Source organism: Manacus candei, unplaced genomic scaffold, assembly GCF_025592945.1.
Source record: "Manacus candei isolate 608988 ecotype Guabito, Panama unplaced genomic scaffold, ASM2559294v1 h1tg000023l, whole genome shotgun sequence".
In the NCBI taxonomy this organism is placed as follows: domain Eukaryota; kingdom Metazoa; phylum Chordata; class Aves; order Passeriformes; family Pipridae; genus Manacus; species Manacus candei.
The window spans coordinates 18543189-18569268 of record NW_026138071.1 but is presented as its reverse complement, the minus strand read 5'-3'; the positions used below and the strand labels follow the sequence as shown (position 1 = coordinate 18569268).

The following is a 26080-nucleotide window of genomic DNA, read 5'->3' as shown; positions in this document are numbered from 1 at the left end:
CCTTCTCTCTTCTCTAGGCTGTCAGCGCTCCATAGGTTTGTCCAATGGAAAAGCCAAGGTGTGCAGCTACAGTGGATGGTACTACTGCAGCACCTGCCACGTGGATGACAGCTTCCTCATCCCTGCACGGCTGGTTCATAACTGGGACACTTCCAAGTACAAGGTAATCTCCCTGCAGGTTGGTTTGCTAGCAAGTGAACTGAATTGCTCTTTAGATAGAAACATAGACATTTCAGCAGCCTGGAGGTTACAGGCATTGACTGCTAATACTGTCTTCTTTGTCCCTCTTGTCAGAATGAGCCACACTCTCTCAGCAAGACAGATGTTTTAATCACAGTTTCCTTAGCCAGGCCTAAGGTGTTCCTCCACAGGAGTAGCCATGCTCCTCTTTCTTGGTGGCATCTTTTTCATCATTGCTTACCTAGTTGTTCAAGAGACAGGGAGAGGTAGCACACTGCAGCCTCTCTTTTAGTCCTAATCTTTGCAGTTATTGGGGCCCTTGAGGAGTACCTGTTCCATGAGCACCAGGGGCTAAGGATTGGCACCGCTTAGTGGTGGATGCTAAATTGTGGAAATGCCCACACACAGTGTTTGGGGGGTGCAGTATGCCCTGTCTCCTGGCAGGAACATTTCGAGGACACTAGGAGGACATTGCTGTAGCACTCGGTTGGACCAGACAGACAAAAGTAACATAAGGAGAAAATTCTACAGTTGTTCACTTGCCACACAAGAGCTTTTCTAAAACTTTTGTAATATGCTATTTGCTGCTGCCTCAGTGGCTGATTGCTAGATAGGGGCAACTGATTACATACCTCAAAGCACTATGCCAGCAAACACAGTAGCAGTGTTGTTTTGCCATCTTAGGCAGTATATGCTGAAAGAATAACAAATTCATAAGGAATCCAGACCATGCTAGAGCTGCAGACCTAGCAGCCACTGTTAGGAGAGGTTGTTTGATGTTTTGTGTCTGCAAATATTATTATTATGTGCTATTTGAAAAGGAAAAAATAACCAGTAAATGCCCTATTAGAGGAAAAGCAGGTCTCTCTTGAAGAAAATTTGTCAGACAGGGAGATTATTAAAAGGTAGCCAGAGCCTGCCATCAGGAAAATGACAGTTTTGCGCTGTGAAATGTAAGATTCTTCAGTTACAAAGCTGCTATGTGTGGAGACAAAAAGCCCTCCCATGCCTAGAAGTTAGGAATAAATATTTAAAAGTTCTTTCTTTGGATGCTTTTACCAAGGACTAAACTTGCTAGCCCATGGTAGTATAGGTAGCCCTGATAAGGGGCTAGTAGATGGTAAGGCGCAGACCTCACGTCAAACTGTCATTAATACTGCCAAGAAAATTAACTGGTTTTTTTCTAAACCTGCAGGGTAAAAACTGTGCTCTGTGCTCTGTTTCCTGTGGTCTTTATATAGGCAGCTGAAGCACAAAAGAAAATGGGACTTTCAAGATTAAACATTCATTAAAAACTTAATCTACTGTCATCTCACTATAATACTTTTTGTAGACAGACAGAACAGATCCGAGGTAGCTTGGGAAGACAAACAAATTCTGTGCAGATACTTTACCAGTCTTTGTGGCAAAATGCTACAGCATCCCCAACTATTAGAACAGAAATTAAGACAGGGTGGGAAAGTTAAGAGGATATAATCTGCTGTGGTGGCAGTGTGACAACTAAGTTGAGATTGCTGGTTGGATCTCCTCAACTCCATCCCATCCACATAGAGCATTTAAATAACAAGTAGTTTCTCTTAGGGTTTTCCCCATTCTCTTCAGTTCTACATACATGTGCTTTTATTTCCATCCATACTATACCTCCCTGGGAATTAAGTGTTGCTTTTCTGAGATAGAGTATATATTTGCCTGCACTTTCACATCTGCATCTCCTCTCTCCATTCAGAGATAAGGTTTGGTGTTTATTTCAACTTAGTTCTGGCTGCTGTACTTAACAGTTGTAATGAAACTACATAATTCCTTAGTAGTGTATTGATCAAATGTGCAATTCCAGGCACAAGTAGAAGCTGGGCAGAGAATGGATCAAGACTAGAGAAGAACTTACTATCATGAGACCCCACCTGGAGGGAGTACTGTGTCCAGCTCCCAGTTGTTGTCCGGCTCCAGAGCTGGCCCCCAACACAAGAAAGGTGTGAACCTATTGGAGCAGGGCCAGGGAGGCCAAAAAGATAATCTGAGGGCTGGGGCACCTCTCCTGTGAAGACAGACTGAGAGAGTTGGGATTGTTCAGCCTGGAGAAAGGAAGGCTTTAGGGAGACCTTCTAGTACATAAAAAAGCCTACAAGAGAGTTGGGGAAGGACTTTTCACAAAGGGCCAGGGGTGACAGGATAAGGGAGATTGGCCTTAAGATGAAGGAAGGTAGATTTAGATTAGATATTAGGAAGAAACTCTTACTGTGAGGGTGATGAGGCACTGGCACAGGTTGCCCAGAGGGGATGTACTCCATATCCCTGGAGATGTTCAAGACCAGGCTGGATGGGGCTCTGAGTAATCTGTTGTGGTGGAAGGTGCCCTTGCCCATGGCAGTGGGGTTGGAACTAGATAATCCTTAAGGTCCCTTCCAACCCCCCCCTTCTATGATTCTATGATTTGGCAAAGATAGATATCTTGTCTCACTTCCTTGAGATGATCTTAATAGTAATAATTTTCTTTTGGCTTATTTTTAAAAGACACTTAATTTGTCAGCATTTCACCTCCCATAATTGGCCAGCATGCAGCAACATCCCAAATGAAGATAAACAACAGAGCTTCTCCTATACACATAACCCTGCTCCTTGCAGGTAGCACAACAATGCCTGAAAGTAGAGTTTCTGCAGTGAGGGACTTGCCCCTGGCCACACTTGTGGCACATCCCGAAGAGGTCCTGCAGGAAATAAATACATACCACATTTGATGGTCAGAACTGAAACAGGGCTTCAGTCTTCAAAAGCTTCTGTTTTACACAGTCTGAAAGGTGCCAGTCAATCCACCAAATGGAAGCAAAGTTGAATGAAGAGTTTGTAAACCTGCACTCCTTCCCACTGCCACCTTTTCCCTGCCTCCATAGGGGTTTCTGGTGTCTGTCCTATCTGGCAAAGCAAACACCAGTAGGTACTGTAGGACATGAGCTTTTACAGTGTAATTGGGCACGTTTCTCTTTCAAATTTCATGGACTCGACATCTGAGCAGCAGCTGTAAACTGTTACATCAATTAAATAAGTTTTGAAATTGAGAGGTTCTTGTCTGCTTTTGGCAAGATGCGTCATGAAAGAACAGAAGCAATAAAAATCTGTAGAGTTGTCTCTTCCCATAACCCAGGATTTGAAAAACAACAAATACAGTTAACACCTGGAAGCACGTGTATAGGAAAAGAAAAATCCTCTTGGCTGCAAGAGAAGCTCTTCAGAAGGACTTGGCAGTTAGGCATGTTTCTTCTGTCATAACCAAAGCAGCAGCTCAGTCCCCAGGTTTGCTTTTTTTCCCACTGTCTCCCTACTGTCTTCATATTTGTGTTTTTCGTGTGTTTGGTAGAAGGGAAGAGAAAAGAGGTGATCTTGTGAACATCCTTTCTTCCTTTTACTTAGGCCAACTGTTTTCCCTGTTTGCACACAAAACTCACTAAGTATTGCAGTTTGGTTCAGGTGGTTTTCAGCCTGTGCAAAATGCCAGACAAACACAGCAGGAAATGAACTCCCTGTGCCAGAAGGCTTCAAGGGAGGCTGACTTCTGGTAATTGAATTCTGAACTGTAAGTTTGCAGGCTCTAGAAAGGAAAGGTCTGGAAAATGTTAGCATCCATCCTTGTATGACATTTAAAGCTAAAACCCTGTTGCCCTTTGCATCTTCTCAATCCTTCTGGCTGATTTAATAGGATTGTCTTGTCTGCCCAGTAAAACTGGGGGACTGTGAGTATGCTTAGGACATATGCTAGAATATTGGCTGGTATCAAGCTGAATTACTACAACTGCCTGACCCTTCCCATTTTAAGACTGCATTTTGGCTTCTTATAACTTTGCTATGGTTGGCAATGTGAGTTAATGTTTTGCAAGACGTGTGCCTATGTCAGGTGTGCAGAGTGAACTGACACCTATCTGTCAGCCAGTGATGCTGGGCAAAGCTACTTTTCCTGCAATCAGAATTCCAGGGGTACATTGTATTGGCAAGGAGAGAGAAAACCTTGCTTTGCTTCTCTCTCCTCTAAGGCTGAATTCAGACCATGCAGCACCAGAGCTGCACAGTAATGCTTTGTCATCATAGTGCACATGTATGGCAGAGTCACTCAGGGGACCTCAATTGTGGCATCTTTTTGTTTCTATACTCTTAATGCCTCAGGAGGGACACCCCACACAGGGTACAGGTGTGCACAGGTGAGGGTGTAGTACTTGGACAGTAACTGCTCTTCAGTTCCCAAGATAGCAGGGCAGGTGGATGAGGAGTCCATCACTTCAGCAGAGGTTTAAAGTGAGAAGATAGACAAAGACATCACTGAGCACGAGGTTCTCCTGGTCTGAGGTGCTAGTCATTGTACCAAGTGTTCACATGCCTCCTAGGGAATCACTGAATACATAGCTTAATTTGCTAGTTGGTGGAAGAGGACTAATATTCGCCATAGATACAGCAGTTGTCAAGGGATTGCTGAGATATTGCAGTCAAATGGTTTAATAATTGTAAAAGCAGGTTGTTTAATGCAGTCTCTTTTATGCTCTTCAGTAAACATAATAAAGTATCAACATTGCTAGTGTTAGAAAACTTGATATATTTGGAGTTTGTAGAGTTTTTTCTACAAAGTCCAAGTTGCTTGTGTTGCTCCATGTTACTTCTGATTCCACTCAGCACAGTTCCTTATACGTGCATGATACCTGAAAAATAAAAAAAGAAAAAAAGAAGAAATTAGTGAGATGTTTAATATAAATAGGTGAGATATTTAATACAGCTTCAGGGCCTGGGAAACCTGTGGAGTTATGGTCTGCTGTATTTAAATTAACACATTGTGTTATCTCTGTAGTTATTGGTGGGAAGGCAGGCCTTGGCATTATTTCTTACATATTTATTATGCATTGTGAAAAGGTTACATTTGGGGCTGGCTTTCCCTGTCAGTAGCTAGTAACTAGTGCTGGGTTTTGGAAATGGTGCTGTTTATAAGAGTGTGTATTGCTTTTTTACTTACTTCTTACCTTACTGCCCCAGAAGGGAAATAACTTCCTAAATCTCAAGAGGCTGTGGTTTAGTAGTGCTGTGCCCTTTCTACTTTTGTTAGCTTAATTCATCCCTTCCTGGACTCAATGTAAACACTGATTTAAAGGCCCAGGAGGACTAATTGAATTGTGGAACCAATAGTATTTCTGTAGCACGGTTTCAAGTGATTTGCAGCTCATTTAAGGTAATCCCTGTGACAAAATGCAGAAATAAGGAACGAGAGGGAATTTGGTCTTCTCACCTCAGAAACAGGAGTATTTTTTCTAGTGGAACAGAAATCCCATGAATTTATCAAGATTACAGTAGCTCTTTGCAGGTGGAGATAGAACAGGGCACTATAATGAAAAAGGCATAAGAAAAACTTCTTGCAGATGAAACATTGGGAATGAGTAATACCAACAAAATTCAGTTTTATTTATCTGCATTTTAAAAAACACAACAACTTGCTTCTTGCCAAAGAGAAATCAACAAACAAACAGAAAAATACTGGCAGGGAAGAAACTTGGTAATCGGATTTTAGACTTGAAAAACATCTAGTAAGCTGTGTTACTCTGCAGCAAAAGCGTGTGTGGCTGCAGATATCGCTCTACATTGGGTAAGTAAGCACTTATCTCATACACTCAATTTTGAGGCATTTGATCAAGTTTGACTTGGCTATAAGCAGAGAGAGTTGGATCTCTCTCAGCTCTGTCTTCATTTGTAACTGATAACATAGTAAGTTTTCAGGTGCATAGAGTAACTCAGATCACAGAGGGGAAGATCTGCTTAAAAAGAGCTGGGAGGAAAGCCTAACTAAACGACTTTATTTTTCAGGTATCAAAGCAAGCCAAAGAGTTCCTGGAATATGTTTATGAGGAGCCATTGATTGATATCCAGCAGGAAAATCCCATGCTGTACAAGCATGTTGAACCTCTGGCAACTGTTGTCCGGCTGAGACAGCAGCTAAAATCTCTCCGAGCCTACTTGTTCAGCTGCAGAGCTGCAGTGGCTGAAGATCTGCGTAGAAGGTAAGAACCATAGACAGGATACAGCACAAGGATGTAGTTTCCTTGTCATGTTGCTTCCCCCACACACTTTTTGTTTTTTCTCACAGTCTAGTTCTGAAGGTGTTAGTCATTTAGAAAGGTGGTGTGTTTGTATCTGACTTCCCTGAGCAGCTGGGTTATCCTATGGCAAAGAAAATGATTTTATAGGGTCTGAATATCCAAAGTTGTTCTTGACAGCTATCAGTACAGGGGGTCACACACTGTGGTGAATCTTTTACTCCTCCTCGGGCTTCCTGGCTGTGTGTGATTATTTTCAGTCAGGTGAGATATCTCATGCTCCTTGCTGTGGCATCACAGTGTAGTAGCCACTGCTGGGTCCTTTGAAACACCTCACACTGTGGCAAAGCATGAGAGGGGCCAGAGTCAACCACCTGTCCACTGCTTCTGACTTCTTCTGTGAGATGACCTCACCCAGAGGCAGAGGCCAGATGTAGTCCCCCAGCACATGACCCAGCATGTGATTTATGTGACACCAGAGCAGTTGGGCTCTTTCTCAGGCAGTATCCATGACATGGCTGTGCTGAATGTTTTGTTTATTGGAAAACACACGGTCATAGCACAGCAAAAAGTGTTTCATATTGCGTTTGCTGTGATGAAAATGGTAGTTCTATAATAAGTGAACTTTGTTTTAGAAGTGCTGTATCTTAGTCCATTCAGCTACTTCTGTATTTTTCTAACAAGCTAAAAATTATCAATCTTTTTGAAACCATCAAACCACAGTTGTGACCTTAAAAAAGCCAAATAACTTTTGTTGTGGATCTCCAAAAGAGATGGGGAGATGTGTCTGTCATGCTGCACTGTGAGGTGAGTAGCTCTGGGCACATACAGCTGACCTGATGCATCTGTAAGCATTTGTATACCCCAGTTTTTAAGACAAGACTTGCAAGTAGGAAAGCCACTGCTCTGAAACTGTGAGCTGCTGAAGGGCAAGAAAGCAGGTGACATCAGGTGACTGTATTTTGAGCATGGTGTTTTAGGGACCTGAATTCTCTGGAAGGGGGAGGAGGCTGCACTAGTGCCTTTATCCCAGGTAAGGAGAGCTGGTCTGCCATTTGGTACATAACCCATGTCATTGCTTTGGTGAACTACCTAGAACAACTAAGAGAAGGATACAGCAATAGATTTCTGGAGAGTTCTTATGTCAGACCCACTTAATATGTGCTTGTGTTTTACTACTCAATTTCTATTATTTGTTAGGGCAGCTTACAGCATTTTAAAATTTAGGATGGTTCTTCTTTTATTCTAGAGGATGGAATTATCTTGCAAAGCTGTTTTCCTGTTCAGCTATAATAACTTTTCTATGCCATCCCCTTCAACAGTGATAAACCTAAAAGGAAAATAAGATTTGTGAAGGCTGCTGTTCAGATGAAGTGGCAAAAAGGAGGTGATGCTTTCTGATTAATGTTGAAGAAAATAATTCTCTGGTTAAAATAGAGAAGGAGGCAGGAAACTGAACGGACTTGGTTAAGAGAGTAAAAGAAGAGAGTTCAAATGAGACCTAAGCAGAGAAATCAATAAACTAGACAAAAAAAAAAGGGGGGGGAAAGAGAAACCCAGGAGAAGGAGATTCAAAGAGGGAAGGGATCTCAGAAAATTAAGAATTAATGAAGAAACCAGGACAAAGGGGGAACCCCAAAACCTACCTCCAAAAAGGAGAGATGACAAATACTGAGGAAATGGACAGAAGAGAGAATGGACAAAAATTATCACAGAAATGTGAGCATGGTCTTTTCTTGGAACAGGGAAGAGAGAGAAAATGTCCCTGTATCAAAATTAAACACCCAGAATGGCAGATGGGGAAACTGGGAAAAAATACTTCAAATGTTTCTTATCTAAGGTTTCCTTTGCACTGTCTCCAATTAAAGCTCTCTGTGGTGGAGGGAAGGACCCCCAGCCCAGGAGGGGTTTGGTTTTGTACTAGGGAAGCATCTCCAGGACTTGTTAAAAGTGTAAAAGGCACTGAAGGAATGTACAAAACAGACCTTAGAGTCCAGCCCCTTCTTGGTCTGTGAAGTGGATTTGGTGATCAACTGCTCCCTCAGATCTCTCTTAAGAGGTTTGAAGATATGAAAAGAAAGAAAACTTCTTTACCCAGAAGGAGTTATTCCTTGCTCAAAGTGCTCCCAGTGGTTTTGCATTCTTCATCTAGTATCCCATTGTGCAGACATTCACTATCAATGTGATGATTTTATAGAGCAGAGCTGAAAAGTAAACAAAGAAAATATGTGATTTAAATTTTCCTTTGGTTCATCACATGGACAAGTTGCAAGACAAGGAGGAGTTTAAACAGTATGGTGAGAGAGCATTCCTAAACTTAGTACTCTTTCCTAATTAGAAATTAAAACCTGGGAGAGAGAATCCAGTTATCTGTCCTGCTCTAAAAACATTCTTTTTCTCCTTGGTCTTCACCTTAGTATGTGAATAACTATTAATCACAAGAAAGTGAACACAGCATCTTGAAGACCTGTCAGACCCATATAAACAGATTGAAACAAACTGTTAATATTGCTGTCTACAGAGAACTAAAAACAGACTGATTAATTGTATTGGCACCTTGCTGCCTCTGGGACACTGATAGAGCCTGCCTTATTAGGGAAAAGCAGATCACTCTGAGGTTTCTTTTATTAATACTATTTGCATTATCATCTACTTTAAATCTACACCCCGCTCTTCAGCCCAGATCACAAAATGAAGACGGCAATGAAGTTGGAAACTCTTGGTGTCCTCTGTGAAGACAAAACTGTTTACAGTGCTTACAGTCACTTTTTCTGAAGACTTCCAGATGGCTATAAACCAGGTTAGCTCAGGATCCAGTTGGTTTAAATGTGGACACGTTATTTATATTGTTTGGGGTACATAGGTACTTTAAGAACTTTGAAACTTGGCATCTAGCAGAGAACTCAGGGCTAATACCACATTGTGAACTTTCAAGAAGCAAGTAGAAAAGAAGGAAAGAAGAAAAGAAAAGACACAGAAGAAATCCTAAAAGTAGCTAGAAGGTTTGCAATAAAAATGGTCTCATCAGTTATAGTGATTTATTCTCACCTATTGCTCCACTATATTCTAAACTCTTTTTATATTTGCAAGGTGAAAAAATAAGGAACCTGGACTTGGCTGGGAGGTGAAATAAGGCCCTTCACCAGTGTGTATGTGCAGTGTTCCTCTAATATTAGCCAGATGAGACTCTGGCCCTGTTGCTGAGCTCCGTTTTACAAGGGATGTTGTTATGCCTACCTTGCTGTAACTGTCACCTCCGTATTGCAACACACATTATTTGCCTCAAACATCTTTACTCAACAAGTTCTCGCTTGTTTTGGTAGCTTTGCTTGTGTGGATGCTGTTCAGGCAAAAACATACAAGACTGAAACCTAGAGCCAACACAGAATTAGTACAAGTGGAACTGTACAGATCCCACCACCACCTGCAGATTGTGAGATGGTAAATGAATGGCACAAACATGAGGGATTGAATAAAATTGGTGGCCAGGAAACAGTGAGAATCTCCAAGTCCATTAAATAATGAGGGTATTCTGTGAAACTGTGCTGAATGATGCAAGTTCTCTTCTAGGTTTGCTTTGCTCCTGTTGTGATTGAAAGTCCTTCAGGTCAAGGAACTGTCACAATGATTTTTTTGGATGTCTCCAGGTACCTCCATGTTTCCTGTAGGGTAACCCAGGTCAACTTTGGCTCTGGGGAGCCCTCTGGGCTCTCTGCTCTCTCAGCTATCTCTCAGCTATCTAAACTTGCAGTTCAGGTGCTACTTGCCCAGATACTTTAGGCCAATGACAGTGACACAAGGTAAATGTTCTGTAGCACATTCCTCTATGCATTAGTGTTTGTTGCAGTGCCCTAGTTCTGTAAGTGAATCTGAATGGTGATGAGAAACTAAATGGAAAAGCATTTCCCACTTGTTACTCATCTCTGCCTGATACCATTTGTCTGTCAGCTCCAGAAAAGCAATACATCAGTTTTACCTTAGCAAAACTTCAGTGCTGGATACATTACTTAGCATCTTACAGGAAGACCAAATTAGAGCTTGCTGTTGCTGCAGGAGGTTAAAGGTACACCTCCAGTGCTGCAGACCTGTGGTCTTGGCTGAGCCTGCTGGTCTGTCAGCACGAAGTGAAACAAGCCCAAATTCAGTAATGCTGAACAATAGAGTCCTGTCACTTCCTACAGTGAGGCCTTAGACATATTGCTTCTGACACAGGAGTAGATTACTTTCAAAATATTTGTGTGGCAATTGGGGAACCTGTCTAAACACATTGCAGGAATCCTGACTGATCTTATGCAATCACTATACCACCAAATACCTCACGTGTGTGAAGCTGGGGCTATGTCATCTTTCAGACCAAGGACAATAGAAGGTCACTAAGTCATGTCCAGACTGTCAAAGGAGACTGTTTTCTCCATTTTCTTTGCAATGGTTAGGCCATTTGGAGAGTGGAAAATTCCAAAGCAGGAGAACAAAGACACAATTTGTGAAAGCAGTAAACTGCAAAAAGAAAGTTTGAGCAGGAAAGGAACAGAAGGATATGGTTTCATAGCACTTGGGACTCTGAGATAAATTTTCTTCTTCTGTCGGTCTTGCCATTATTGCATGGGTGATTGGAAAGAGGGCAAGAGGGAAATTCAATTCAAAGAGGATATCTGGTTGTCCTGAGACGAGCCAGTGTTAAGACAAAACAACATCCTAAAGTCTGTTCACTTGAGAGTTGGACTTGATGATACTTGTGGGTCCCTTCCAACTTAGAGTATTCTGTGAAAGTGAGGAAAGGTGAGAAAATAAATGCAGAGAAGTATGCACAAACCATTTGTTTTGTATAGATCCTGCATGCGTGTAGTTGTTGCAGTGGCTGAAATAAAGCATGCCAGTTGATGGAATTCCTACAAACAGACCACCTCCATCTCTTTGTTTCAACTCTTCTCCCTTTTGGATGAAGTAACTATGTATCCAGAGGTCTTGCAAATCAACATCTTAAAAAGTCCTTGGCTAAAACTGAGGGGATGGTGTTAAGGTGGAATTTGAGCTTTCATTTCAACTGGAGGTAACAAACAGAGTTGGAGCAATGAGATGTGTGCCAGAGCAGCCAGGGTGGAGGCAGTACTGCTGTCTGTTCACATCAAGGGAGGGCTAAAAGCACAAGCCAGTGCTCTGCCATGATAAGCATACAGCTGAGGAGCATGCTAGAGTTTTCCTTGATAAGTCTTCGAGAGGACAGGTAGGTCTTTCAGTTCACAGTAGCATTTTCCAGTCTAGGGGCACACCTGCATCTCCTTGTCAAAGAGATGAGTAATATTACATCCCTTTCACAAGGGTAGTTTCCATTCACTTTTTGAGACTAGGTTTGCTTTAAAAAAAAGGTAATGATTTAAAAATAAGTTCCTGTTAGGTGTGGACACTGTTAAGTATGACTTGTGCCATTTTTATCCCTATGTTTTTATATCAGAACTTCCAGCAGCAAACTGCAAGGGTTCAAAAGTGCCTGACAAAATCAAAGAGCATTTTCTTATTCTTAAATTCAAGTTAATTGGAGTATGTAAGGTATTTTGATTTCAAAATGAAACTGCGTGTGTCTAATTCTCTGCATTCTGCTTTTAGTAACAGTGTTACTTGATTCCTAAGTTTGATTTGTATTAATTCCTGTCTTTCACAATGTTCCCATAACCTTGCTCCAGGAACCACAGAGGAAGGAGGGTTGAGGTACTGCATTTTAGTTGAAAGTTTGTATACTGGTTCGGGATTGCTGATGGATGATGAGAATAACTGTTTTAATATTGGGATGCTCACGGGGAATTTCCTGACAGGATGAAATAACACCTTACCTGGACATACTTGCTAATAAATCTAGCACTTAGTGTGGGCTGAAGATATGTAGGAATGACTGTTCCCAGAGCATAACCAGAAGAGTGTTCATACCTCTTGAATGTGAAACAATTCACAAACACATTTTTAGACAAATCCATAGAATTAGAAAAAAGTATTAATCTGTTATAATACCATGAGAATTAAATAAATAAGTAGTGGGATGTTTTGCTTTAGATTCATCCATTTATTAATATCTTTTGACTTTAAAAAATCACAGAGTTTCCCAGGTTCCTGCTTTCCTGAGTAACTTTTGTTAGTTGGAAAGTTTGGCATCTCCTCTCCCAACAAACTTCCAAGAGCTAAGATTTCCAAGGAAATACAAAATCAAAAGCCTGAGCATAACGATGGGAATTAGAAACACTGCCAAAAAATCTTACCTTTTTCCCTCACTTCTGATTCCGTTCTCTACTTAAATTAACAGCACCCATATCAAATGTATTGCAAGAGATATTATTTACCCTGCCACGTGTATTTGGGATAACTGGCAATTCACTGATACCCCTCTGTGCTTTTAAAACCAAACGTAACCCTGAGAAGTTGGAGCTGTCAGTGAGATCCGGGCACATGCAGGTCCTACCCGTCTGCTCCACATGCGGCCACAGCTGGTGGAGGTACACGGGGAGAGACCTCAGAGAGCATCTCACCCCTTGTCTAGGGGCAAAATATACAGGAACAGCAGTAATCAGTATGTGCTGGCCTGTCACCTGCTTTGGTTTGCAGCGTGGTGCAGTAGCTCCAAAGTGAGCTGTTGGTGGTGTAAGTTGCAGTGCCAGGGAATGAGCCGTGCTGTTTGAGGAAATGGACTTGGTACCCATGGTGCTCTGCCAGCTGTGGGTGTAGCAGCTTCCTGCAGAGGGGTGGAGAGGTGGCAGTGTGCTAGACTGGTGCATCTGCGTCCCCCGTGAGTCAGAGCTCAGTCATACAGTTCCCAACCTGGTCAAACAAGACGCTCCTGGCTGGCACATGAAATCGTGGTGCCAGCTTCCCCTCCCATCCTAGGTTTCAACAGGCCTTTTAGTACAAAGGAGATGTGGTTGTGCCCACCTGCCAGCAAACTTGATTGCTTTCGATTGCATTGTAAAAAGAAGAGTTCCTCCTGCTTATCACGATTGTACTTTGGTTATAGTGTCAGGCATGGACAGATTAATAGGTTGTAGCTTTAGCAGAGCTGTCAGGGTATTTAACCCGTTGAAGAAAAATTACCTAAGCTGATGATAAACAGGCTTTAAATGCAGAGCAATTACTTAGTGCTAACAAAGCACCATGACTACACACTTTGTCCAAATGCAAAAAGCAAAGTCTTATCAGTGGTTCTGTTTGCAAGAGGACACTAAACGATAACCTTTGTTTGTGCAAATACTTACCTGATAAGATCATCCAAAAGGGAACAGATGAAATTTCTGGTTCTGTCTTGACTGAAAGTTATATTTCAGATTACAAAGTATCAAACAAAAAAAGAGTAATAATCACAAACTAAGAATGCTCAATTCTCTCTTTTATTTGGACCAAAAGTCTCTGATGGTGGGTTTCTTTCCTGCTTGCATTGATTGCGTTTATATCTAGGACATAACAATAAAGCGATTTAGAGACCTTTAACCAGTAGGACTTTGGATTTCATTGTTCCCGGGAACTGGCAAAGCTAGAGGGCTGTTTAACATTGAACTTGGTTTGTTCACTTCACCTAAACCCTGACTAGGAGCCAGGGCTTACAGGACTTCAATCCTGTGACTCATCAGTGGTGAAACTGGTCCAGGAGTTTCCAAACTGTGAAGGCTTAGAAGGTGCTTTTAGCGTGATGTGCTCTTGATACCATTTGCCTCTCCAGGGTCACAGGTCACACCCTGAAGCAGCAGAGGTTTGAGTTTTTATTGTGATAAGTCTTAACATCTTGCGGTTGACCTCTGTTTAGCTCACTCCAGTTTTTTTCTGTGTTAAGGTTTGACTGAAAGGACACTGTTTATTGAATGCTTTTAATTGACCAACTTTATAAAAAAATCTAGTTAGTTGTAGCACATCGATCAAGAGATTTACAAAACTGACATCTATTATTTTGCTTTCAAATAACTAATCAGAGATTTCCCATTTGGTGTTTATAAAGGACGTTTATATCAAGGGAAAAATAAAAGGCAGGCACATGTTTTGGTCTTTTTGGATCAAGGTCTTGTATTAACCCAAGCACGCTCAAAGCTCCTGATGCAAACCTCATGCAGAAAGTAAATAAGTATTTTCTAGTGAAGCGTTTCTAAGTGTAGTTATCTTAACCTGTTGTGTAGTCTGGGTGAGATTTTTGAAATTAATGTGATTTTAATTTGATCTGGATGCCTTGAAATACTTTGTCTGGACACTAATGCAATGGCATGGCGTTTGTGTGAGCCTCATCTCACCTGCTGTTCTCTACTGACTTTGGTTTCCTCTGGCCAATTTCAGTTGCAGATGACAGAGGGTTGGAGAGGGCACAGACTCTACTTTCCTACTAGTTACATGAGAGGAGGTGTGCGGGTTGAGAAGCAAGAGACTCTGAATTAGTCCTGTGTGCCTACTACTGAAAAAGACTTTATATAAGCCATGACCTCACTAGGCTCAGAGAACCTGTGCAGGCAAGCAAGACGTCGGAAATGAGCCATCAGTCATTTTCTTGCTCACTGGACTACTTGGACTGTGTGGATGTCCTGCCCCAACTGATTTGCTTGCATTTTATGATGAATTTTTTTTGAAAATGTGTTTAAGTTGGATATTTTGGTGTCTGTTATATTCTTGTTACCCACCCACTAGAGGCTCACAAAAACTGGCAATGAGCAGATGAGGTTTTGGGAGGTGGCTTCGCCAGTTACTTTCAGGTAGCTCTTGAGTTTTGGTTTTTCCTTCCAAATGGGACTAATAGAAATTTTCTGGATGAGATCTTAATTGCAGACATGCAGCGCAGCAAGATGTGTTTTTGATGCAGTTGCTCAGCTCACCACAGGTGTAGTGAAGACAATTTATATGACTGGGGGCTGAGCATCCTCCTTTTAGGCAGTTTCAGAATTTCACAGTCGTGGGGCTGTATGCTTTCCACCTCTGGTGTTGTGGACAAGTGTTGAAGGCGTGGTTTGCACCTCTGCATGTATTGGAAATCATACAGGAACTGATCTGGTTGCTTCATAAGAAGTTTTGTAAATGCTGTTGTATTTGTGAGCTTTAGCTGCTCAACTGTTTCTCTGTGGCCAATTTTAATTTTTCGAGCCAATAGAAGAACTGCAAATCCAAAACTGGGACGTGTCTTACTTACTGAGGGGTTTTTTATGCCTCAGTTTCCATAGCAATGGAAATAATCACTCCTCTCACTTGAGTGCCAAGTATGTGTGTGTATATATATGTCTTACATAAGACTGGGAGGGCAGTATCTATTTCTTTTCCCGGAAATAGATTTGGAAAGGAGGAGGTGTGTTGGATGCCTGCTCTGCAGAGCTGTTGCTGCAAACTAACATGTCTTAGGGAAGGGGACAGGTACAGGGATAGGATGTTTGTCATTAGGGCCTGTACTGGCTGAGACTCACAAAGGAATTCATGAGTTTGCTTTTCACCTGCACACTTTTTATTAGGAGCTAGAACTTGCAGGAAATAAAATGCTGTCCTTGAAGGCAGGGGAGTGTGATGTTAGTCATCCATACTAAGTCGTTGACAGTTTCTGCTTTATGGGCTATTCAGGCAATATCCTGAAAAAGGAAATCTTTCATTAGCTAATTGTTTTCCTTAGCAGTGCTGTAAGAGCATCAGCAAATAATGCAGTTCCTAGCAAAGCTGCACCACTGCTTAGTGCCTGTCTGTGTGATCAGGGGAAATTTTAATGAAAGAAATTCTATCTGAGCTGAAAAAATACTAATGCTTCAAAATACTGTTCAGAGTTGACTCATTAGCAATCAGTTTTAATAAATCTGCTATATGCAAATGAGGAATCCCAGTGTCATATGTTGTCTGATATCTGGATTTTGACTGTTTTCGAGTGATCTTTGACATTGTGCCAAATGTATTATGAAGGCATGATGCAGCAGAACCACTGAAACACATTCACCTCTAAAAGGAGCAGTGGATATCACCAACAGAGCTGAAAGGGGAAAATGGCAGTATCCTAGGGAGACTGCAGCTGAGAATTGGGTGGGCAGAGTGAATATGCTTGGTGGGTGAAAAGGCGCAAGGGCACAGTCCAGCTCCAGAAGAGTGCCTAAGATGGGCAGTGCTCTGTTGTCAGTGCCTTGCTTGCAGAACTTTTCTCCTTCCACCCCAATAAAGCTTAAATTTTTTTCAAAAGTACAAAAGGACTTATGAGACTTTGTACCACTCAACAGCAGTGAGAAGTCCTAGGCCCTTCAAGACAGCATTGAAAGCATCAGTTTAAGGTGGTCGCTTAAGACAACTAGTGGAATACAAGGAACTGAGGTGTTTTCATTATTTCTTAGATTTTCAGTGTTCTGTGGAAACATTGCAGTTGGTAGTCTTAGCCCTGTTGATCAGTGTTTCAGCTGATTATGTTGTTGCAACTTCTAAAATATTTTCAGTGAGTTTGCTATGTGCTTTCTTATTAGTCTCACATCGTGATCATGTAAGTTCGTATTGGCCTTTCAGTATCTTTGGGGTTTTTTTGAACATATCCAGTGGTCTCTCTGTTCTCTGCCATTCAGTTCTACCATTACAAACCAGTCCAGAGCTTCATTCGTGCATTTAATAATATCGAGAATTTAATTTCTGTATTGCCTTAAAACTACCTGATTGTTATGTAGGAACAGAGTTCACAATTTCTGCTCTAAGAGAGCACACATGTAGTGTGAAATAGTTTCACCTCTTGAGATACTTGGTTGCTTTATTTGCAGAAGTGATGTGACTCTCCACTCCCCAAAATACCTTAGTGTGGTGTATTTGTTCTGTGTGAATGGAAAAATAAAAGCTGGTCAGGTGGTTGTTTCTCTGTGTGTGCATACAAAGATAGATGTTTTAATTAGATGTACTTTTTCTCTTCCTGACATCTTTATGGCAGATACATAGGTTTTCATAAACTTTTTTAGCTGATATCCACTTGCCTTTACAATGTCCTTTTTTTTTCTCTGTGATGTTACTTTAACCCAGTTTTTCATTTTACTGCCAGTCACTCTCATTAGGACATCTCTTCCCTGTTCAGGTTTCTGTAATTTAGCTTTTCTGAATAGATCTGTCAGTGCATAAGCAATGGTCTTGCCTGAAACCTTTGCTTATTTTAAGGTAAATAGTGCTTTCTCAAATAAGTCATTACAAAGACTACACCAATACATATATTTCTGTATACAAAAGGTAATTGATATCAATCAACTTCATGTTGCAAGAACAGTCTCTGCATGACCTTTTTCCCAATATAGTTATTTCAGTTACAAAGCCATAAATCATGTCTGAAACTAACTGTTACATCTTTGTAGCAGACCAGGAATCTTGTACTAAAATGCATAAGAAATAGTTTTAATTAATACTTTCAATACTTTAAATGAGTTATTTGTTTTTATTACTGGATTAATTGTTTAAAGAAACACCATCTGTGCTGAGGAAGAGCTTTCAGCAGCTCTAAACGTCACTGTACATGACCTGACAATTGGAGAATGACACTGGTACAGCATTTATTCTTATTGTGGAACTGTTGTGCCCATGTGGAATGCTGTAATAGTAGCTGATGCTTAAAGGGTGACATAATTCCAGTTTCTGACAAGCTCTCTGTCCAGCACCATTGTTCTGCAGCTATTTGGTGGGGAGAGGAAAATTCTAAGTTTCCCAGTCAAAAAGATGTGACACACATCCATTTTTCTCTTTTCCAGGATCTTTCCCAGAGAGTATCTTCTCCAGCAAATCCATCTTTACTCTCTTGCAGACCTTCAGCAGGTAAGTGTCCTCAATTAATTCTACCTGTTACACATCAAGCCTGTTCTCACCTTCAGTGCTAATTGTACATTCCTCTTCTAGCTAATCGTGGCATAAGTAGCTGTACTTCCAAGTCATCCCTGTCGTTTATAGTGTAGTATAAAAATGGGTTAACAGGGACATTGGTTAGGGATGAAAGAGAGAAAGCCTAGAGCATCAGTGTTCAAATGGGGCTGGTAAGAGAGACTGAAAGAAAACTGTAGTCTGCAAAGAGAGCTTTGCTCTGAGAAATTTTCATCTGATCAATGAATTCTCATCTAAGTCTCAGCCTGCAGGTGACAAGTAGTATTTATCTCTTTGCTTGAAAGAGTACTTATTCAGGAATTTATGAATTTGTACAGTCCCAAGTGCAACATGATTATTTACAAAGTGTGCTTGGCGTTGCCACAAGAGGGGGGGGGGGAAACAACTTCCCCCCCAAGAACCTCAAAAACCTCAGCAAGCCTGCTACACAGAGTTAAGCTATGCAGTGTTACCATGACAGATGTGACCATGGGAGAGGTAATGTGACAGCAAAATGTGTCTTTGCATTGATATGGATTGAACTAAGCAAGGACCTTTCAGCACATCTGAATGGCAGAATTTTATTATGTAACAGATTAAACAAGGAGGATTTGGAATAAAGAGCTGAAAACAGAGGATAGGGAATCTCAGGTGAATGTGCCGCAGTGCTCAAATGATAATGGAGGAAGCAATGAGGTGAGATGTGCTGGCTGACATGGGGACATCTGTGTTCACGCTCTAAAGCTATTGCCAGTGACATGTAAAACACAGTATTTTAAGCTTCTTTCACCTATGTTTCCCTTCTCTAGTGGTGCCTTTTCTGCAGAATAAGGGTAGCATAGTTCTGGACGTTCAGCTGACACAGTAATTCGAAGTAGTTCACATGCCCCTTGGAGATGGAGACTACAGAACAACAGGAAACATGGCTTTTGTTGGCTGGTGAAGTCACAGAGTAGAAATGATGCCATATATAAAATAAAAAGGCCAGTCGCCTGAGGTCTAAAACTGTTTCCACAGCTTTTCAGCATGTTCTGCTATCTCATCCTTAATAATCAAGCCATGAAAAAGCAACCTACTTAACTCCAGTGCTGCAGTCTCCCTGGTGGGCCTGTCTATTAGCCCCCAGTGCTTTGTAAGCTGCTTAATCAGTTCCTAACATTGGTAGTAGATATTTCAGAAGCAATCAGCAGCTTATCAAGCACCCTGGGGGAGGGAGGGAGTGTTGAAGTCACAACTCATGCATTGATTTAGCAGTTCCCTTTGACATGTTTCTTTGTGTTTGTGTTTGCAAGACACCTTCTCTTCCCCTGAGGGCCCCAGTCCCAAACTTATCATATTTAGAGGCAATATAATTTGATTACCATTTCTGCTGGGGTGGGTTAAATTACATTTACCTTTTAATCTAGCTATATCGTGTTGTCAGCATGGAGAGGGTTTTCCACATTTCAGAGGCCCCAGGTTTGAAATCAGATTGCCTGTTTTTGTCAAAGAGGAACCAGAGTGGAAAAGAGAGGAGGACCCCATTGAGGAAATGAATCCAACAACCAGATAAATACTAGTACTCTAAACAGCCCCCTTCCTCCTCCCTGCTTTTCCCCTTACTGCCTCTTTCTCCTGATTGCTCATCACTTTCCACTGACCTGCAGTTTGGGTATTTTTAATCCTAAAAGTTTCACTTCTTTTGTTTTGATCAAAATTCAGCAGAGTTTTGATTCCTCTGCTGCCTATTTCCTCATATCCATGGACTGCTTTTGCACTGTATCCTGCTGTCATGTAGATTGTGTGTGTTTGGGGAATTAGCTAAAAGGTTTATTAAAGATTAATGGAAAGATAAGGCATAGTGAGTGAATTAGAAAAGCAGAGAGGGGTAATCTGCAGATATAAGCAACCCTTACCCTGGTTAGTCCTAGCTGAATTCTGATTTGTTTCCTAGCCAAGTTCCCTTTAAAGGTTCTAGAAAACATGGGTTGTTTCCTACCAAGCAGCCGAGTTTCAAAAATGTGGTGTATCTGTTCTTAGGGGCAAAAAGATTGAAATGCCTGTTTGCCAGTAGATGAAGCATCTTATAATACTATTCTGAAATTAAATCCAATTTAAATCTCTTTCCAAGCTTAACAGAACCTAGATATTGTGAATGCAGCAGAGTATATACTTGGGCTAATGGCTGGTCTGGGAATGGTTGTCACTTGGATCCTTTTGGGCTCTGGTAGGGAAGACTTCAACTGTGAGGCTGAAAGAAGAGTAAATTAAGAATTGCAACAAAATGGCCTTAATTTTGGAAACCTACCAAATCCTGGTGAGGTAGTGGTTGCTAGTACTTGGGTCATTAACAAATGCTTGTAATGCAGATGTGAGTAGGCCTGACCTTTAACCAGAGGCAGCAAGTGATGGTCTTTATTTGTATGTGCACACAGATGCCTATATGTACCCCAGGTTTCACTGCAGACCAGGGCTCTAGAGACTACAACAAAGTTTGCAAGTCTGTCTATGGGCATTTCTGTGGGGTACATGTTCTTAGAATCCTGGTGCTGTTGGAGGTGTTAGCAGAGGAGATAACTAATTAGTTGCATTCAGATTTAACAGGCAGAAACACTGGGACAACTTGCCTCTTCTGCCTTGCTGGCTACACTTGCTTTTCTTTCCAACACACTCTGGTGTCATCTGCCCAGTGAGTCATCTGCTGTGCATCCCCCAGAACACCACTGCTCTTTTAAGCAGTTTGTTAGGAAGGAAGTATTCACTCCTGAATTTGCTGGTTTTAGCAGACAGTACAATGGAAAAATGGATTACTCTTATGTGCACTATAGACCCTCATGGTGCTGTCACAGTCCAGGGTAGTTTCATCCTAAACCTGCTGGAGGTGTGAACTCTCTTCTCTGCTGACATTCCTAGTGGACATGTCACTGGTTTTGTGCACATGTGGACACGGTTCACGCAAGTTGAAGTTAAAAGCTATCCATTCAGATTCAACAGATGTGACTATGGGGCTGCTTTTGTTGAGACTGACAATTTGTTTGGACATAAGTTGACTCAGACAAGACTCTTCCATTTCTTAGGAAAAGTAATTCTTGCTACTTACACCAGGTAACATATTAATGGGAGCTTTTGAATTGAAAGACTTGAAGTGGCTATTGTGACAATTTCAAAATTCAGGTGTTTCATCCACACAGAGTTAATTAATGTCTTGCCTGATTTTTATGTTAAATAGCAGGATATATGAGTGTACAAAAATTATTGCAGTGATGACCAGAAAGTTCCAGCTGAACATGAGGAAGAACCTTCTTTACTGTGCAGTGACCATGCACTGGAACAGATTGCCCAGAGAGGTTGTGGAGTCTCCCTCATTGGAGATATTCCAGAACTGTCTGGACTTAATCCTGTGCAATGTACTCGTGGACAGTCCTGCATGAGCAGGGAGTTTGGACCAGATGACCCACTGTGGTCCCTTCCAGCCTCACCCATTCTGTGATTCTGTGATGGTCTTCAATGTAGAAACACTCTTAATCATGGCAATTATTTCATCCTGGTTATACTGACTCCAAAAGATACAGTAAAATAAAAAGGATCCACGTAAGGGCAAAAAGGAGTGGATGTTAAGGATGGAAATTGTGAGCAAGATAGGAGATTTAAAAAGGCAATGATTTGAACACTTGTTTACATACGAACACGCAGGGAAAAATAATGAAGTGACAAAATATGGGAATTTAAAAGGCTGAGTTGAATTACATTGAATCACTGTGTAAATACTGTTATTCAAAATATAAGTGGCTTTCATTTGGTTTATCTCCATTTACTTTGGAAGCAAAGTGAGGCAAATTGTATTAAGATCATTGTCATTCTGAATGTGAATCCTGTACAGGGATTTCCTGTAGTATAATTTATCCATTTTAACATTGTAGATACACTAATCTATTAAAATTTAGCTAAAACTTTTATTTACTTCAGATCAGCTTTCCTGACTATCTTCCTGCAGATCAGCCTACAAATAATGTGAAGAACAGCACAGAGAAAGGATGAACAGGAGAGCCCTGTTCTCACAATAATGTGGCACAGGTCATATTTAGTGAATATGAGATACACATAAAAAACCTTAATGGAAATGCTTCTTTGCAGAACACAGTGAGCTTGAGGAACTTAATGCCGCAGTAATGTCACTGAGGCCAGAAGTTTATAATCTTTGAGAGGATTAAGTATCCATAATAAGAATGTCCACAGTTACACCACATAAAATAAAGAGATTATAAGATTTCAGAATAGACATATTATACTGAGGGGATTAGGAAGATCTCTCCCCTGTTGACAGACGGATCAATGATTTCATCTTCCTCTGATGTCTGTAGCACTGATTACAGCATCTGATAGCATTTTGGGCTAGTGGACTGTCGGTCTAGCAGAAGTGTTCCTCATAGGAGAATCTCAATGTTTCTGTTCAAGTTCTTGCACATGTAAGGCTCCCTAACAAAGATGTGGAGAATAAAAATGAACTTCAATGAAACAAAAGTTCTGCCTAATTTGAGCCTAGTATATTGTAGATCAGAATGCCTTACAAGAACAAAGAAATTGTTAGTTCTCCTTCACTTTTCCAGGCTTTTAACCCATGCTGTACTTTCATTGCACCTCCTCGATTGAGATGAAGGAGGAGATTGGAAATGCTGTTTCTAGTATTTCTGTGTATGCAAAACTTAAGGTTGATTTAGACGAGTTGTTTATCTGTTCCAATAATAGCAAAGAATGCAAGGAGATGTGGGCTTTTTTTGCTTTTTGCTTACTGGGTTTTTTTCAGAAGTAAAACTTCTGGTAACTCAGTCCTTATACAATTACTGAGAAATACTCAGTTTAGATTTATAATATACATCCTCATGAATTCTGAGCCCATCAGTGGTGGTTGCCTTGCCCAGCAGTTCCTTTTTATTCATTCATGGAAAGGATGGGATGTAGCATCCAACCCACATGCTTGTGCTGGTGAAAGCCAGTAGAGTGCATGTGGCTGTACTGATTGAAAAAAATGGGGTTTGGCTAACATACTCTGGGCTTGCTCTAGCTTTAGAAGTGTTACTGGGTTAGGTACATGACAAACACGCCCCTGCTCTTAGTGGATGTAGCTGTGCCTGTAAAAGCATTAGTGTAAATTCAGTTATATCAATGGGAAAGTCTGATGCTGTCATTTGTTTCATTTGGTGATCCGATATAAGCTGTACCAGCTTAAACTTGTATTTACCGTAGAGGTTTACCCATGTAGCTGTACCAGTAGATCCTTTTAATTTTAGGCAAGCCCTTTTTTTTGCTTGAGGGGCAGGAGGTGACAAATGAGAAGAAGAATTAGGTTCTTGGCAGGCCTGACTGTGCTGAGATGACTGAAGATTTGTCTGTCGCAGTTCTCTGTGGGAATTCACTGTGCTCAACAAGGGCAGCAAAATGCCAGACACATCTGTGCCATAGCTTCCACAGTTCAGAGTTCAGCACTGTTGTAAGAACATTGATTTACATCCCCAGCCTGCCAAGCAAGCGTTGACACAGCGTGTGTGACAGAGATGCAAGTCCTGCGGGGTGTTACTACAATAATAATAATACAAGATAATTCTGTACAGGAGCTATATAAAGATGCATCTTGGACCATGACATAATGCTGAAAGCCATTCTTATGTCCCAGCTTTATCACCTGTGCCTGATTATCAGTAGTAACTATATTAGCAGAAGAATATGAAAATAGTTCCAGGATAGGAAAACCCCCAATATATATCTTCATAAATATTAAAAAGATCTGATAGCAAAGCAGCAGTTAAACAGCTTGTCTACTCTCCTGTGGCTATGGCTCCTTAACCATAGAATGGGTGAGGTTGGAAGAGGCCACAGAAGGTCATGTGGTCCACCCTCCCTGTCAAACAGGGTCATCCCAGAGCACATTACACTTCAATTATTTCTGTCACTTCCTGGAGTTTGCTAACTCTGAGCTACCTTTCAACAGAACAGGAAACTTCAGGTTCGCTGATATTCCATGTGTGTGTAATTCCCCAAAGTGCTGATGGCTCTGGTTACAATTAGTGGCAATGGCAATGATCTTACTGGTGTTTCCTTTTTACCTCAGCTCTGCTGGGCAAGGGAGTTGCTGTCATTCAGAATGGCTCATGGTCAGGCAGAGAGCATGCAGAGCCAGCCAGGGGTGAAGAGATGGTCGTGGGTATTTTGGCAAGTGACAGCCAGGAAGACAAGTTCATCTGAGTTAGGTGTGTGTTTAAGTATTGCAGGCAAAGTCTAGAAATCTAGCAAGATTGTTAGTAGGTATTTTTAATAGCAAGATTGGGTTTTGCACTTCTTGAAACCAAAATTTTCAAATTAAATACATGTGGTGCTTTTCCATGTGCATATGTAATCTGGACCACTTGAGGTAAGTGTGCTTTTTTAGAATGAAACTCTGTTTAAAACAACCCAGTAGTGGTGCCAGTGGTTCGTAGGAGCTTTTGAGTTGAGATCTCCAGAGATGTTTTAATTTTTTCAGCCCCTAGAAGAAGCAGTAGCAATAGAACTTAGCACTTTTCTAGTGCTTTGTGCTAAACAGGTTTCTTTTGTTATTATTTTTGCTGTGCAGAATGAAAGGTCCAGTACTGGAGGTGAAGGTTAGCAGTGTGAAAGATTGGGTTCTGAACTTGTTGCTATACTTCACATAAAATGATGATTCAGGAGAGGCAGCTGAATATATATTAAGGGATAACATCCCAAGGAATCAAATTTCCCAAGAACCAAAATACTGTCTCAGGGCTACCTGCTTGGATGAGAGAAGAAAATTTTTTTTAGAATTTTTTAAAATATACTTAGTACTCACAGAGGTTTTTTTCAGAGTAACTGTAGCCATTTTCTTGGTATGTTACTTTCTCGTTCTAAAATCCTTCAGAGGACTCCTCAAAGTGCTCTGATCCAGTCCTATGCAAGGCAGGAAAGTTTCTAATTTTGTGGTATCTCTCATGAAATAACATCTTGCTCAGTGGGCATGTAGAGTCAGTTAATATCTCTGCATGCAATTGCCTGCCTAATCTTTAAAAAAAAGAGTGTATATATATATATACTCTCTGCCTGAATGCATATTTGCTTGCGTGCTTGTGTATTTAGAGTCACGTATGTTCTTGAGCTAAGTAAAGTGCTTTCTGTTCTCTACCAGCCAAATTCCTGGTACTCTTTCAACCTTGTTTGATTAAAACAGCCTTTAACCTTTGCTTGAATACCTTTTTCTTAAAACAACCTATAATTCATCCCTGCGACAAGATTAGGAGAACTTGGGGTGTGACAAAATTGACATGTAGCTGCCTGGAAACCTTGGGGGAAGGAGAAAGAGGAAAGATGACTGAAACACAGTGAGTGTGAGTCTTGTTGCAGAGCTGGCTGTGGAGCTGGCACAGGTGATTTCCAGGTGTGTTGTTTATACTGAGACAATTCCATCTCTTTCTCACTTGTGGCAGCTTGCATCCAGAGACCTGCTGAAATTTCTGGCATTTCTTCATTTCAGTGAAAAGAGTGGGGGAGGGCTTGGAGGGACCTTGTCATCCTCTCTGTCTCCTGCTATAAATTCACTTGAACTGTCACCACTTTGTTTTTCCTCTCCCCCAGCCAATGTAAAACTCCATTTTCACCTTGCCCCCGTCAATGTGTGCTTGTCACAGATTAGCAGCATTTGCTCTTGACCTTATTTTTCCTCCTCTTCCCAGTACCTATTGTAGTTAGTGGCTAATTTGTGGAATATCTGTTTAATACTAAATTAAAGTGCAGCTTATTGAAGGGTTTAGTTTGGAAGGACCATGAACATCAAATGGCTCTGCCGTCAGTGCAGACTGCCTGGTGCAAACAAGCCAAAGGGAGCTTCTGATTTCTGTTTATTCAAACTCTCACTCGTTTCTGCTTTAGTTTGATTTATTTGGTGGTTGGTTTTGTGGGTGTTTTTTCGTTCTTTGCAGTGTTTATCCGCAGGGTTTCCGTTCGGGTTGTTCTCTGCCCTGTGTGGGTGATGAGTTAGCACAGCACAATGTGAGGCTGCCTGCTGTTGCTTTGTCTGTGCCAAGGGC

The 26080-nt window shown here is 41.2% G+C and overlaps 1 protein-coding gene across 4 annotated transcripts in view; it reads left to right on the top strand.

Moving 5' to 3' along the window:
• The window catches only part of PLEKHM3 (pleckstrin homology domain containing M3), an 84383-nt gene that overhangs the window by 33196 nt on the left and 25107 nt on the right, over positions 1–26080 (top strand). For all 4 annotated transcript variants that reach the window (XM_051786850.1, XM_051786849.1, XM_051786851.1 and 1 more), the window contains 3 exons: positions 18–163; positions 6010–6203; positions 17924–17987. In XM_051786850.1, coding sequence (XP_051642810.1) covers positions 18–163; positions 6010–6203; positions 17924–17987 — 404 coding nt within the window. The remainder of the gene's footprint in view (positions 1–17; positions 164–6009; positions 6204–17923; positions 17988–26080) is intronic.